Source organism: Heterocephalus glaber, unplaced genomic scaffold (genome assembly GCF_053883595.1).
Source record: "Heterocephalus glaber isolate CG9 unplaced genomic scaffold, H.glaber_assembly_v1.0 deba00001226, whole genome shotgun sequence".
Lineage (NCBI taxonomy): Eukaryota > Metazoa > Chordata > Mammalia > Rodentia > Bathyergidae > Heterocephalus > Heterocephalus glaber.
Window position 1 is genome coordinate 398,399 of NW_028258219.1, and position 15,983 is coordinate 414,381.

General features: G+C 54.3%; 1 protein-coding gene across 11 annotated transcripts in view; it reads right to left on the reverse strand.

Moving 5' to 3' along the window:
• Hdlbp (high density lipoprotein binding protein) overlaps window positions 1–15,983 on the reverse strand; it is a 62,650-nt gene continuing 46,667 nt past the window's right edge. For 8 of the 11 annotated variants that reach the window (XM_013066900.3, XM_021247352.2, XM_013066902.3 and 5 more), the window contains 16 exons: window positions 14,681–14,785; window positions 14,344–14,457; window positions 13,085–13,171; window positions 12,837–12,968; window positions 9,616–9,834; window positions 7,233–7,454; window positions 6,937–7,155; window positions 6,312–6,450; window positions 4,728–4,873; window positions 3,848–3,952; window positions 3,523–3,657; window positions 2,575–2,718; window positions 1,073–1,258; window positions 882–998; window positions 574–702; window positions 1–485 (listed from right to left, as the gene is read on the reverse strand). In XM_013066900.3, the coding sequence (XP_012922354.1) occupies window positions 399–485; window positions 574–702; window positions 882–998; window positions 1,073–1,258; window positions 2,575–2,718; window positions 3,523–3,657; window positions 3,848–3,952; window positions 4,728–4,873; window positions 6,312–6,450; window positions 6,937–7,155; window positions 7,233–7,454; window positions 9,616–9,834; window positions 12,837–12,968; window positions 13,085–13,171; window positions 14,344–14,457; window positions 14,681–14,785 (2,286 nt within the window). In that variant the 3' untranslated portion in view covers window positions 1–398. The remainder of the gene's footprint in view (window positions 486–573; window positions 703–881; window positions 999–1,072; window positions 1,259–2,574; window positions 2,719–3,522; window positions 3,658–3,847; window positions 3,953–4,727; window positions 4,874–6,311; window positions 6,451–6,936; window positions 7,156–7,232; window positions 7,455–9,615; window positions 9,835–12,836; window positions 12,969–13,084; window positions 13,172–14,343; window positions 14,458–14,680; window positions 14,786–15,983) is intronic. The other 3 variants (XM_087210823.1, XM_013066903.3, XM_087210824.1) reach the window with 1 other exon arrangement.

The window sequence follows — 15,983 nt, forward strand, 5'->3', positions numbered from 1 at the left end:
TTTTGGCTTTTGTACAGTCAAGGAAATTTATTTCCTGAGGTCATGACACAGGAAGTCGACTCCTAGCCGCTGCTGCGGAGCTCTGGTAATGGAGGTCAGAGTGCTGACCACATGCCGGGTGGACCAGGACGCTGCAGTCTGTGTGGTCACGGTGCTCAATTGCCTCGACTTAGTGTTTAGACAGAGGCACCTGTCCTGGAGCAGTGTCGCAGCTGACGCCGAGCTGCTGGGTGCCGACCCTGCCTGGAGGAGCGGCCATTGGGGGCCGGCCCGCCAGACTTCGCTGCCAGACCTCAGGGAGGGGAGGAGGGGCCGCCGGCCACTGGGTCAGGTGGAGACAAACCGCGGTGCAGGCGGGTGCAGGGCAGCAGGCTGGAAAGGTTTCTGTTTTCTGAGCATTATCGTTTGGGGCCCCAGGGGAGGGTCTTGGGGGCCACCTGCGCGCCAAAGCTGGGAAATTCCTCGGAGCTGCTCATGTCAGGAGCCTGTGGGGACGGAGGACGCGACTTCAGGACAAGCCATGCCCCCCGCCGCACACCAGCCCACCACCTCACTGCGTCGCCGAGCACTGACCTTCTCGCTGCTGCTGGCTGTCCAGGGCGCATCCCGCACCACAAAGCCTTTGGATGGGGCCTTGACCTCCCCGTGCGCTGGGGGCTTCATGTGACCCTGCAGCGCTTCACTGTCCACCACATCAGCCAGCTGTGGGCAGGGGTGGTGTGTCTGTCTGCAGCCCAAGGTGGCTGGCCCTCTGTGTGGCACTCCCGGGGAGCTGCAGAGGGCACCCACCACCCACCTGGGCCTGCACTACCTGGCTGTCACCTCAGGATTGTGGTGGGGCAGGCTCTGGGGTCCCCAGGCCCTGCCCACCCAGGACTCACATATTCTTCCTCGAGGTTGAGGATGTGGTCGATGGCCTCCTCTACATTCTCCGGGAGCCCCGTCACAGTGACGCAGTTGGGGTCCGGGGCTCCGCTCTGGGGGAAGCGGATGTCCACCTGGAAGCAGCAGCTGTCAGCTGGGTGTCTGGGGAGGGTGTGAGTTTGCACCCCTGTGGGCTTGCAGGGCTCACCTTGAACTCATCCATGATTTTGCGGATGGCTTTGCCACGGGCACCGATGATCCGGGCGTGGACACGGTGGTCTAGGGGGACGTCCTCACTCACCATCTGCTCCAGCTCACCCACGATCTTCAGGATGGCATCTCGGGCAGCTTCTGTGTTCTTCTCATACCCAGTGATGGTGATTTGGTCCTGAGGCTCAAAATGGAGAGGGCACTCAGACACACAGCTTGGGTACTGCATGGTTTCTTCTACATGGAAAACCCATAGCACAAATAAAGAACAAGAAAGGGCCGGGGATGCAGCTCAGTGGCACCGTGCCTGCCTCACACTCACGAGGTCTTCAGTTCAATCCCTGGTACAAAAAAAGATCAACAGGAAACAGGAGATTGATCCTTTGTTTTTTTTTGGTACCGGGGATCAAACTCAGGACCTTGTGGTTGTGAGGCAGGTGGCGAAGCCACTGAGCTAATTCCTGGGCCCCTAAACTGATCTTTTTTAAAGAGGGAATGGGACTAAGAAATGGAGGGGAGGAAAAGGAAATGTAAAAAAGAATTGAGATGCGTTGTGCACACGTGCCAGCTTTGCATGATTACAATCGTTATGCACTGCAGACATGTAGTGCAGACTGCAGGAAACAAAGCAGCCATAACCCTTAATCCTCAGGACAGTTGGGAAAATGGCAGGTCACGTGAAAGACAGGACACTCGGAGCAGGGCCACAGAACAAGAACCAATAGCCTGGGACACAGCGAAGGTGGGCCCGAGAGGAGGTGGGGCAGCAAGGCCAGAGGGCAGTGCTACCAGCGGCAGAACTCACAGCAAAGGCTGCGTGTGGAAAAGGACATGCCTGTGGCACTCTGGAGCATCAGCTAAAACGGTTCAGGTGCAGAGGTAAAACTTAACACAGGGCAGCGAAAGGGTGACAGGCTCGAGCCCGAGTCCTAAGACGAAGACGACTGAGAACTGAAGTTAGAAGAAATAGCGGTGTGAACACATCCACTAGAAACGCAGAGGTAAAGGCAAACAAAGGCACTGAGAGCATTATGCACGGAGGGAGCAGCCCAGGGAGCAGAGGGCAGGCCCTGAGGGGACCCTGGCCTACTGGTGTCCTGGAGCGGTGCGCGCAGCTGGCTGCCTCCCAGAGCCACTGGGGCCTGGTCAGGGCTCAGACAGCTGGGGGACAGTCTGCACCTGCAGGCATGATGGTTCAGGAGGGATCCGGCTGGAACCCTGCTGCCCACCAAGGAGTGACCCAGTGGGCATCGAGGAAAATGCCCCAAGGCCCCAGGTGACCCACGGTGTCTCAGAAGCCTCGCCCAGCTGGCAAGGCCAAAGACAGCCCAAACCCGAAACCAAAATCTGAGGCCAGCCACTCACTCCCAACACAGCCTCCTTCTGGCCACAGCACAGGAGTTTGCCGCTGGCTGACTGCAGAGGACAGGGAAGGTCAGATTCCGTGCCCCCCGCCCCCCCAGGTGCTCAGACCGCAGTGCCTCAGCCGGGGGTCCTTACCTGGCTCCCATCATCCTTATCAGGAAACTGGATGTTCACGTCATGCTCCAAGCGGATCTGGGTGATCACTGCCCCCTTCCTCCCGATGATCTTAGGATGGTATTTAGGGTCTACGGTGACATTCAGCTTGAAACTCCTCAGAGCCTACAAGTGAGGTGAGCGACCATGAGGCCTGACCCAGGGGAGCACCCCATCTGCAGCTGGGCCAGGTGCCTCACGGCCCGCTGCCCCCAGGTCCTTAGCCATGACCCTCTGTGTCCCAGAGGAGCGAGGTGTCTCTGCCTGGCCCTGGCCACCTTCAGGCACCTGCTGTGTGGGACTAAGAGGGCCTGCCCACTCCTCTAGGCGCATGTTCTTTAGCTAAGGATGCTCAGGCCACTGCTGCCCACGCATGGAGGCCTCTGAACTCATGCCTGGCATGGCCAGGCAGTGAGCTGCTTGAGCTCTGGGCCCTGCTTCTCCATTTGTGAGTCAGGATCTGAGGAATCTGAGTCTGTCAGGGCTGGGTACAGAAGACGCATGAACATCAGAGCACTGGGAGTGTCCAGGGACAGACAGCCCCAAGGTCTGCTCAGGGCCCGTTCACACTGGGCAGCAGGCTTGCGGGGACCTGAAAAACACCCTGTCCTGGGGATGTGCCCAGGACCCAGGCACACCTGCGCCTAGCTCTTGGGAGGCTCTGCAGGGGCAGGGTAGCGTCTTACCCACTGGATGCCAGCCTGCACCCTAGGGCCCAGTCCCTACCTTCCTGCAGGGTCTAAACCACCAGGGTGTTTCTCCTGATATGGCTGAACTGCAAATTAGCACAACAGCCCAACCCCGGCTCTTCTACATTAAGAGAAGAGTGTCTTTGCCCTGAGCACCAATAGCAAAACCTTGGGCTCCGAGTCCAGAGCACCCTGGGTGCACCCCGCCCCGCCCCAGGTGGGCAGCCCTGTCCCCACTCACCCGGTCTTCTTGCTCAGCCTGCAGCTCCTTCACGCGTTCCAGCAGCCCTGCCTTCGCCCTGTCCAGATTGGTGGCAAGGCCCGTGATGGCGATGACATCGGACTGCAGCTCGGGAGCTGGGACGTGGATATTCACCTGCGTCAGGGAGAAGAGCAGACCTGGTGTCTGAGCCCCAGCACAACTCTGCGTCTGTCTGGTCCTGGGCCATAACCTGAGGCGCACGCAGGAGCCAGAGCAGAGGCTGAGGGAAACCTGGGAAGAGGCCAGTGGGGTGGGAGGCAGAGCCCTCCTTCGTAGGCCGAGGTCTCTAGGGAAAGGAGCCCACCTCAAACTCGTCCATCATCTTGCGGATCCCACTTCCCTTCTGCCCAATGATGTAACGGTGCAGGTCGAAGGGTACCTCCACTTCAATGGTGACCGGGACCAGAGCCTGGAGGGGAGATGAGGGCGGAGTGGCCCACCAGTGAGCTTTCTGTAACCCATCAGCATGTCCCACTGCCAGGCTGCCCGTAACTCAGGAGGAACAGCACGGGAGGAACTCACCCTGGGTACACGGATCTGCCCTCCTGGACAGCAGGCTGAGGTGCTGGGTACTGGGCCGACTCCCGGCTGTCCCTGAGGTCACGAGGACCCTAACCCTAACTGCCGCCCATCCCATTTGCCTCTGCAGCCCTCTTCCACGGCACCCACCATGTGCAAAGTGCTGGGGACCCAAAGCTCTCCACTGCACAGGTGCTGCCTGTACGCAGTGGTGGGGGAGCTTACAGCAGGGCCCAACACCTAAGCCAGTGTCGGTGGACCTATGGCACTCGGGCCACGCTGCCCTACAGCTGAGCATCGGGTAACAGCTGTTCTTTTCTAAACTAAAACCTCAGCGTTCAGGTTTCACTGGAGTGTCACCACTTAGCGAAAAACAAGTGGGTTTGGGGTTGCAGTTTGGGCACTCCGTCTCGAGGCTCACCATTATAGTAACCCTAGGCTGGCTTACCTCCACCTCCTGGGAGGGGGAGGTCACCTTCACCCCTGTCCATGGCCCAAGAGGCTGGGCCCCAGGACTGACGAAAGGAAGAGCCCTCCCTGGGCTCTACTCCGCTAGACACTCTGCATGGCCAGATGCTTGTACTTCAGGACCCAGTGACGAGACCCGCTGTCTGCCCCCAGCCAGGCGGCACTGGGCATGGGGCACTCGGGAAGGGCAGACACACCTCTAGAGCTTCCCTGGCGGCCTCACACTTCTCTTTCCGGCCAGAGATGGTGATGATGTCGCACCTCCTGGGTGAGCCAGGGTCAGCCTCTCTGCCCTCGCCAGCTTCGTCCCCGTTCTCCTGGATGGCAGGTTCCATGCCGTGAGCTAGGAGAGGAAAAGGGCAGCTGACAGAGCCCCAAGGGCCTGGCCTGCAGCACGCTCTGCTCTGCATGCGAAATCCCGTGTTCAGCACCTACTTCATGCTGAGGGGAAGGGAGGGGTGACTCCCTTGTCCCCAGGAGGTCGCAGTCTGGGCAGGGAGGGCAGAGAGCCCACATGGGGCTCCCCAGCACGGGGCACTGGGAGCCTCTGGGAGCCGTAAATTCTGATCCTCCTTCCTATGGCACCCACAGCAGCGACCTCAGAGGTGTAGGAGCACACACAGCCGCAGGAGGAGTGCGCAGCTCCCGTGTGCGCTGACTTCTGGGTAGGGCTGGCCGGGAAGGACAGGGCCACCGGCTGGGGCCAGGTGAGCCAAGAGCCAGCGAGGGGCCGTGAGGAAAAGGTCAGCACAAGCCCGAAGCTCCCAGTGCCACGGAGGGAGGAAAAGCTCAGGGAGCCACAGGCCGCCCCGGAGTCTCGTGATGCACAGTGCGACCAGCAGAAGGCGCTGCCCAAGGGTCACCACCCAGCAAAGCGGCAGTAACAGCTTGCTAGCTGCATGCCAGGCCTGACTCTGACCAGTGCCGTGGCTGTGGAAGTGTCCTCATTCTTAGGAAGTAGGGGTAAAGATGCCTAAATATTACCCTAGACCAGGCAGGGTGGTACACGCCTGTCATCCCAGCACTCAGGAGGCTGGGGCAGGAGGATCACTGAGAGTTTGAGGCCAGCCTGGGCTACACAGTGAGGCCTTGTCTCAAAAACAAACTCCCCACCCAAACCAAAACCAAAACATCACTGAGACTCAAACGATTCAGAAGAAAAGACAAGTGTAAAAGGGGAGGGGTCCAAAGAGAACCTGTGACTCTGAACAGAGGAAAACAGGTCCATCTTTCCACTGCTCTGTGCAGCTTTTTCTCGAAGTATGAAGCTGTGTCAAAACTACAAAGTTTAAACTCCAGCATGAAGCATGAATGGGGCAGGATGCTTTGAACAGTTTCCTACACAAAGCAGCTGTCTTCTCAGGAAGACAGAGGGGCTGCAACCACCGTGCCTAACGAGCTCTGTGGTCGGCAAACCAGCGAAAAGCAGAGAGCGGCAGGGCAGCAGGGCCGCAGGCCAGCGAGGCTGAGCCCGGGAGGCGTGCACAGGGACAGACCTCCATCACGCCCGCTCCCTTTGCTCCTCCCGCCTGTCCCGCCTGTCCCAAGTGGGTCACCTGGCGTGGAAAGGCCCTGGAGAGCCGCCGTCCCACTGGTGGGGCTGTGCCCCCAGTGCTGTCACACATCAAATCCTACGATGCCCGAGACACAGCGGGACTGAAGCAAGGCTCCCAGCCTGTTGCCCAGGGGCCTGCACGGCCCACCTTCAGAGGCCAAAGGCGGCCCTGAGCCTCGCTCGGGGGCCACAAGGCTGTGTACGCTGACTCACTGGCGGGACTCACCAGGGGCCTCCTCTCTGTCTGGAAACTTGATCTGAACATTATAATCCCGGGTGATCTGCTGGATTCTGGAACCTTTGGGGCCCATGACAGATCGATGGAACTTCTGGGGAATAGCACACTCCACCGTCACTTGGGCCTCCTGAGAGCGGACACAGAGAGGAGGAAGGAAGGGTGAATGACCCAGGTCAGTGCAGCACTCCCCACCTTTCTTGGCATACAGCTGTCCCCACTTTAGGGGAACCCAGCCCTTCTTTGTGACTGGGTGGGTGGGGGACCTTCTTCCGGAGGGGGTCCCATAGACAGAAAGCAGCCGTGCCTGGCCGTTGTCACCACGCTGCGTTAGCTGCGTTACCCGGGGGCAGGACTGCCGTGTCAGCTGAGAAGAAACCTTTTCTGTGGTACTGGGGTGGATGGAACCCAGCGGTGCTCTGCCTGGACCTACATCCCCAGCTCCTCCCCTTTGCTGTTCTGAGAGAGGGCCTTGCTAAGTTGCCTGGCCTGGCCATGAACTCAGTTCTACTGTCCCAGCCTCCAGAATAGCTTGGACTACAGACTTCTGCCGCCGCGGCCAGAAGAGGGGCCTTCCGTTGTCAAGGGGCATGGTGGGGAGGGAGCCCACACTCACCAGGTCCTCAATGATCTCCCGGATCCGCTTCTTGGCTGCCTCCACGCAGTCCTTGGCGCCCTTGAGGGTGACCCTGTCGCTCTGCGTGCCGGAGCGAGGGAAGCTGACCATGACGCCTCCGTACTCCTCGGCAATCTCCCGCAGCACCTGGCCCCTCCGGATGACAAAGTGGCGGTGGTGCCTGGAGTCCACCAGCATGCAGTCTTCGACCACGTTGTCCTGCAGTGTTCAGAGAACGGGGGATGAGCCACCCAGCAGGGCTCAGGCAGGGCCCACGGCCGAGGCCCTGTACCTACCAGGTTCTGGATCAGGGCCTCCAGCTCTCTCTGCGCCTCCCGGACAGCATCCTCCTTCCCTATGATGGTGATCAGGTCCTGGTCCTTGTCCTCTGCAGCTGGGAAGATGATGCGGGCTCCGGTGCTGTCCCGCACCTTGCGGATTTTACCGCCCCCTTTGCCGATGAGGAATCTGTGGTACTCTGGCTTGGCTCGGATGTCCACAGTGAAACTCTTCGTTTGCTGCAGAAACACCCCAAGTGTATCAGCCCCACCCCTCCTGCCTGGACCACAGCGCAAAGAGTGCGCTGGAGGACGACAATGGCCTGGGGCGGGCCCTCAGCCCTGAGACTCCTGCTACAGCAACTCCCATGGGCTGCCTCACGTCAGGGAGCACCTGACAGACTGCAATCTGCACTCCGGGCCAGGGCTTCTCCCCCAGCGTGTCAGACTGGCCCACAGTTTGGAGGCATGAGCCCAGGCCGAAGTGTGCAGAGGGCTCTCAGTCTGTGGCAGCGCAAGACCTGTGTGTGACCCCAAGGGACCAGGCCCAGCAAGAGCCAGACACCCTGGGGCACCTCTTGCTTCCTGTAGACCTGAGGAGGGATATGGAGGAGGACATGATCAGCTAGCACACAGAAGGTGCGCTTTTTCTGCGGTCCTGGGGATGGATTCCAGAGCCAGGCACAGAGCTACATCCCCAGACCTTTGTTATTTTGGGGGTTTTTTTGGTACCTGGGATCGAACGCGGGACCTTGCGCTTGTGAGACAGGCGCTGGAACCACTGAGCTAAATCCCCAGCTCAAACCTTTGTTATTTTTACGTAGGGTCTCACTAAGTCACTAAGTTGCCCAGACTGAGTTTGAACTTGCAGTCTTCCTGCTTCAGCCTCCTAGAGGACTGGGAATATAGGCGTGTACCACCATGCCTGGGTAGAAGTTTATTATCTTTTAAGTGCTGGTTTCACCAAATATCACAAGAATCTACTACAGTGGTACCTCGGTTCAGGAATTAAATTCTTTCCACGATTCTGGCTGCAAACCGAATTGGACGAGAACCAAATCAAATTCAATGGTTAGGTTCAATGTTGACTTATGGGGAAATTTGATTTGGTTCTTGTCTAACCTGGTTTGCCACCAGGATTGTGGAAAAAATTAAGCTCCTTAACTGAGGTACCACTGTAGTCTTTGGACGGTCACAAATAATAACATTATCTAAAGGCCAAAGAATCAGGCAAATACAGCCCTGCCTGCAATATGGTGAAAGACAACACCAAAACCAAGAGAGTTTACTTCAGAAATGCAAGCTCAGTTAATCATCCACCAACAAGACATCAAAATGATGATAATAATAACAAAAACCACAACCACATGAAATTCTGGAGAAGTGCCTGATAAAATCCAACACCACTCCCCTTAAAGCCCTCACAAACTCGCACAAGAAGGGAGTTTGTGGACAGAGAGCAGGAAGGCAACGCTATCTCCACATGCAGAGGGGGAACCTGGAGAGTCTACAAGGATGAGCCTCTGAAATGGTCCCTGTATAAATTCAGATACAAACGTATCACAGGCTAACCCTGGAAAATGGACAAAAAGTCCCATTTACAGTATCACTAAACACAGAGATATAAACCCAATGCCGTATCTGCTTTATCTGTATGCTGAAAATCAAAGCACCAGTGAAGGCTCGAAGGGCTGAAAAACTGGAGGGAAACGGGCCTGAAGACTCATGACTGCTGAGCTGTCTGGCCTCACCACTCCCACTTCCAGATTCCACTCAGCCCCAACCAAGACCTAAGCATGATTTCTAGAAATTGACAGGCTGATTCCTAAATGCAAAAACAAAGGGAAAGGACCTGGAACAGCCACAGCAATTTAAAAAAGGAACAAAGATGGAGGACTTACACCAGCTGACAGACTTCGTGCAAGGCCAGTCATCCTGAACCCAAGGTGCTGCCAGAGCACAAGAGCCCAGAGCCACCCACAGGTGGCTGTCAACGAAGGGCTAAAGGTGACTCACTGGAGATTCCTGGGGGTGATGGCATTGCATTTTTTTCCCGGTACTGGGGATCGAACTCAGGACCTTGCAGGTGCGAGGCAGGCACTGTGCCACTGAGCTAAATCCCCGGCCCGATTACATTTTGAAGTTATTTGTAGTCACGTGACTGTCAAAACTCAGAACTATACAAAAAGAATCTGAGTTTTACTGTAAATCATACTTTAAAATATTCCTCCTCTCAAAAAAAACCCTTAAATAAGCCAAGGAGTAACATGGACATTTGGACAGACGTGAAGAGGCCCCTTGGGAGTGGCAACATCCCGGAGGCAGAGAGATGCCACGCAGCCGCTTCCTGACCTGAAGGAAGGAAGCGTGCGCACCCAGAGGAATGTGGGTTGAGGCTCACCTTCTCCTCAGCCAGGTGTAGGAGCTGCTTCTTGGCCTTCTCCACATCCAAGGAAGGGCCCCTGATGACAACCGTGTCACTCCCAGAACCTTCCACAGGAAAGTGGATGTGGACACCGCCACACTCCTCCATGATGGAGCGGATGAGACGGCCCTTCGTGCCGATGAGGGAGTTGTGCAGCTTGGCGGGGATACAGACCTCCACCTCAGCTATGTTGGCCTGGAACCAAAGCATGGTAGCAGGGGTCACTGTGGTGCGGCCAGGAAGGGGCAGCAGCGGGGTGTGTGGCCGGGTGGGAGACGCCTCACCAAGGGGCCCAGGGCTGCATGGGGGTGCAGTGGGCTGGGATGGCAGCAGGACACAGGGTGTGGGAGGGAAGCTGTGACTGGCCCCTCAGGCAGTGGCAGAGCTTCAGGACAACGCCTCTTGTCAATGCCTCCAGCCAAGATGAAGCAGAGCACACTGGACTCACCCCTTACCTGAACAGGTGCCTTCTAAGACACTGGTGACAAGCAGAGACGGGGGAGCTGGTGACTTCCCAGCTGCTGCTGCAGCCAGGGTCCAAAGGGAACAGTATGGACAGAGAACCTGAGCTGAGGGCAGCACTCACACACCTCGGGACACAGCCAGCAGGCTTGGACATTACCCCTGACACTCGAGCCTGCCGCCCAGCAGGGCCTGGCCTCCCTTGCAGTGGGAGATAACGGGGCCTGGCTCAACGTGGCTCCCACCGTACCTAACAAACATTAAAGCACGTCCCAAAAGGAACACACTGCTCCAGTGCAGTTAAGCTCATTTAAAAATATTTAGTGGAATTAAACAACAACAAACAGTCTTGCAAAGAAGCAGGCCAAAACAACCTGGAATAGAGAAAAGAAAATAGGAACTACCGAGGCATGACATGGGTACTAGGGTCAGCAGACCAAAGGTAGAGGACAGGTAACCACATGTGTCTATGGTCAAAAGCCAGAGCCAGAGCACAGCTGGGCCTGGTGGCACACGTCTGTAATCTTAGCAGAGGGCAGGAGGATTGCCATGAGTTCAAGGACAGCATGGGTTACTTAGTGAGTTCAAGACTAGCCTAGACTAAAAAAAAAAGAGGAAAGACCAACCACACATAGCACTGAAAACACAGATGACACAGTATCTACAATGACCACATACAGAGATGGGAGGACAGCCGCTTAGACACTACAGAGAATTAATGGATTTCAGGGGAAGGACTAGTAACATCCAGGGAATTCGGTCACTGAACAAGGAGATCAAGGGGCTCACAAGTTTGCAAAGAACGACCCATCAAAACCTCAAATTTGATAAAAACTCTAATCCTATACATCCAAGTAGCTCCATGAACACCAAGCACACAAAAAGAAAACAACAGGGACATCACAACTGCTCAAAGCTGGAGATCAACAAAGGAGACTCAGCATGTACAAAGAACAGAACTTCGGCAGCACTGATTTCTCACGGGAATGAAGTCGGTAAGCAGGCCTGGAGTGGAGTTCTGAGGGACAGGACAGAAACCCAGCCTAGAAATCCAAACTCAGCAGAACATCCATCAGAAACAAGAGAGACTGAGTGGGGCAGATAGCCCACACCCTGAGAAACGCTCGGGGAACCTCTACAGAGAAAGGCTGAAACAGGGGCAACAAGCAGCCGAGGGCTCTAGGAATGGCGACTAGTGGGAAATATGTGAAGACTGTTTATTATTTCAATCTCTTCAAAGAACTAGACTTCAAACAAAAGATCAACGATGTTCAACGGGGTCTATAATACAAGATGGAAACAGGGAGGGCCTGGAGCAAATGAGGCAGTGCAGGGTTGAAGGTACACGGTGACGGTGGGAGACCAAGCTACACCTGATGTGCCAGTGATGGAGTGGCAGGTCATGAAGGCGCTCAAAGAGAAAAGAAAGAACAAAGAGGACACATGGAAAACAGTGAGAGGGCAGACAGAAACCCAATCACACAAAACAGCCCCAGCAAGGACCAAGTGCTGGGAGGGGGAGGAAAGTTAGTGTCTGATGGACTCAGAATTTCTGTTTAAGATGATGAAAAACAGGGCTAGGGATTTAGCTCAGTGGTTCCACCACCTGCTTCGCAAGCACAAGGACCCGAGTTCAATCCCCGGTACCAAAAAAAAAAAAAAAAAAAAAAAGATGATGAAACAAGTTCTGGAAATGGACACGGTGATAGCTGCACACCTGCAAATGTATTTAATGCCACTGAATTATACTTAAAAATGTTTAAAATAGTAAATTCTATGGTATGTTCAGTTCACCAAATTAAAAAAGAAAGAGCAAATGCAATTTAACCAAATTTGTTAAATATATAAAGATAATGATACACTAAATGAATAACAAATATAAATGCAAACAGCACATTTTAAAAGTCAGAAATCAACTCAAAGAAACAAAATGCTGAAAAGAAACCCACTTTAATATCACAAAAAGCAGATTTCAGAACAAAGAATATTTTGAGAGAAAAAGTCACTTTATGGCGATACAGACTGCACATACCCTGAATGAAGGCAACAGCAGTGTGGACAGTGAGGGTCACACGGGAACATTATCAACTTCATGCTCAAGGATGTGACCCCTTCTATTGGAGGAAACCCCTCACAGACACTAACACCAAGCAGAATGGACGATCCGCCCACACAGGGAAATGCCATCCTGCCACCAAGAGGGCACAGCACAGACCATCTAGGATCCCCGCAGAGTGCGGAGCACCTCACGAAGCTGTGGGCAGGTCAGAGGCTGCCTGGGGTGGGGAGGTGAGTGAGGGGCGGGGCAGGGCGCGGTGGCCCTGGTGCAGGGGGCAGGGCTTTCTCCAGGCAATGGATGTATTTATTGGGATGGCTCCTCAGGTGGACATATCAGGAGTATCAAATGGCGCACTGTATGTATCTGTAGCTTATTTTATGCTAGTTTTTAAAAAAGTGAATAAAAGATAGTAAGCACTTTTAGATGTGATTTTCAAGTGTTGTACAACCGAACGAAAGCAAATGCCTACAAGAGCAAGTCCTCATGGCATGGCCGTGGGGTCAAGTGTATGGCATCATGAGACAAGTGGCCAAGAGGTGTCAGTCTGTCAGCAATGCCTGTTCAAGCCACAGTTTATGAGCCACGTGGGCCCTGGGGCCCTGCTGCTTGCCCTGGAGGCCCCGCCAGAGGCTTTCCATCACAGGAGGCGGGCAAGGCTCGCGGAACACCCCATTACCAGGTCCTTCTGGATGGACAGAATCCGACTCCGTGCAGCCTCGCAGTTGGCACGCTTGCCTGTGATGACGATGGTCTCAGAGTTGCTGTTTTCTGCTGGAAGGTCGATCTTGGTGTTGCTTTCTTCACGGATCTACGGGAAGTGAGAGGAACATGAGAAGATGAGCTGAGTCCCAGGCCTTTCCTGTGAACAACAGGCTAAGAAGGATGGGGCAGGAGCAGCTAAGGCCAAGGGGACAAGCCGGTCACCTTTTTAATGTTTGCACCTCCTTTTCCAATGATGTTCTTGTGAAACTGTTTGAAGATCGGAACAGAAATCGAGTAGCTGTTTTCCACCTTAAGGACAAAATGACAGCATAATTAACTACTCATGCCAGAGAGCAGCCTCCTTCTCCACCAGAACTTGACAGGGTGAGTTATGGACAAACGGACTTGGAGTCTCCTTTCCTCCTCACGGTCAGAGGTCTGGCATGAGGATAAGTGAGCTAAGTTGTGCAGCAACTGAACAAGCTGGCATGGTATATCATACGATCTAAAGTCCCTTCCTTCATGAAAAGCAGGACTGAACAGAATCTGCAGTGTGCTAGCTGCATGCTCTACAATCAGCACCATTCCTGTCTGCCAGGTACCCTCCTCCATGCTCTGGCTAAGGAAGGGCTCAGAGCCCACATCAAAGCAGCACTCAGCTCCTCTGCTCTTGAGAATGGTGATGGCTCATCGCGAATGTCAACCTGATGGGCCATGAGCCGCCTAGGTCACTAGTAAAGCACATTTCTGGTGGATGGGTGGGTCATGACCTTGATACGTTTGATCCCTGGCCTCATCCTCTTGTGCTCTGCTTCCCACACGCCTCTTACCATGATGTTCCTGCCTTGGACCAGCTGACCACAGACTGAAGCCTCTGGAACTGTGAGCCAAAATTAACCTCTTCTCCTCTAGTTGCAGGTATCTGGTATTTTGTCCCAGGAATGGGAAGGCTGAGCTTGAGCGCGAGAGGAATCCAGCATGCGGCTGCGTGACAGCTCATGGAGCTAAGGGGTGCTCACTGTCACCTCTCAGGGCAGTACCCACACACTGCAGCCCCCTTGAGTGACCACTGAGAGTGGCAGTCTACAGCCTTTCCAGTAAGCCCTTTCACACTGTTCTCGTTTCAGAGTTTGAAAAAATAATAAATAATAAATGATTCTTCATTTCACTTGTGCGACTTCCCTCTCCTTACTGCATGGAACAGTTTCTCTACCTAGGTATCTGAAGACCCTCAAGGAAACAAGGTTACAGGGCGCGAGAAAGGAGAAATCTCCCACCTGAATTGCACAACACAGAAGGGTTGGCAATTATTATCAGTCTGAATATTCGGTATTGGGAGAGGTGCCGCCACCACCTTGTTCCCACACCTGAGAGCGCAGACAATTCCCAACGCCGGGCTCCAAGAGGCAGAATCAGGAGTTCTGATGTGACCCCCATCATTCCCAGCAGCTATACAACAAAGGGTAGAAGAAGTCCCCTACCAGCTCTGCCACCATCTTCTGCATGTACTTGGTGCACTTTTCCACTTCATTCTTGGGCCCTCTGAGTTGGACAATGTCACTTTTTTGTGCTGGGTCTGGAAAGTTGATGATAACCTACAACAAATCATCACCAGGAGACTGAGTTTGATCCTTAGGACTGGGTTCCAGAATGCTATCTTCTTAAGTACAAAGTAGACCACTCTTAGACAAGTAGAGAAAGCCTTTCAGGCTGGGGTGTGGGTCAGTAACACAGTTTGCCTAGCATGTCGGCCCTGAGTTTGAGTTCACTGCAAAATAAATAATACAATAAAAAAGAATGTCTTTGGGAAACCTTTACCTCTGGGAATTTGTCACGAATTTCACGGATCCGTTCACCTTTCTGGCCAATGATTGTGCGATGAAATCTCTGCTCAATTATTAGATCCTTGGTACGCTCATTTTCCTAAAAATATAAAGCAGATGATGTCATTTATCACAAGCAGACTAGTGAATCTCCCTTACAAACCAGGAGGCACTGCCGGGGATTTAGCTCAGTGGTGCCATGCCTGCCTTGCAAGTGCAAGTTCCTGAGTTCAAGCCCCAGTACCACACACACACACAAAAACCAAAAACCAAATGAGAAAAAACCCCAAAAACAAACCAGGAGGCACTGGGAGCCAGAGGACCACCACCACATAGCCTAGCTGGTGCCAGTAATGGGTGAGGTGGTGCCCAGGTGGCTCCCTAAGTTACTCCTGGGAGCCATAGGGCATTCATTAGTGCCCATTTGACACCTGCTCCCTCCAACAGTAGTCACAATCCAGTTATGCTGACCATGTGTTAGTGCCCTGAAGAAAGTACAACTGAAGAACTGACTGCAGGACCCTTCACCCAGAGGCGTTTTCAGGGCAGTGATGATTGTGGAGTTGGCCCTTGCTTCTAGAGAACTGGAGGTGAGGCCAACTTTGCTACTTGGAGGCTCAGCACGCTGCAAAGCAAGGAGTGCTCCCTCCTGAACCACTGTCCCCGCATGGGTGATTAAGAAAGAATGGTTCAATGTGCACTGAACCCACAGGGGTCTGTCTCAATCTCCTGCACAGGCCCTTAAAATGTCCTGCAAAAGGACATTTTAAAAGGAAAGATCAGCCTATCAAACGTTCTAAAGAGCTCTTGACAGTGCAGACTGGCATCAGATGGCAGGATTCAGCAACTGTCTGGCAGAAGAACTCGGGGACATCACCGTGGCAGAAGGTGGGGCAGGGACCTGGGACCGTGGACTGAGCTCAGGGTGGCTACAGGGTGGCAGGAGGCTGGACCACACTGTGGATGCAGTTGGGTTCTCAACACTGCGAAGAGACAGCATCAGCGACTCCTTGGGATAAGCTGCTGCTATTATTTACTGTGCCATCTTTGTTTTTTCTGGACTGTTAAAGGTACCCAGTGACCCTCATGTGCAGCCACGTTGAGGATCATTGCTGTGTGCATCTGATGTGTAGCAGCAGGAGTACCGGTAGCTTCGGGTAAGCAGAAGGTAGATGTCAGGTAGCCCAGGGCAGTGTAGTACTTCTGTGGGTGGAAAGTGATCACCCCAGTGATCCTCAAGTCTGGCCACACCCCAGTCACCTGGGGTCCTTTCAAAGTACAGGAATGGCATCACAATC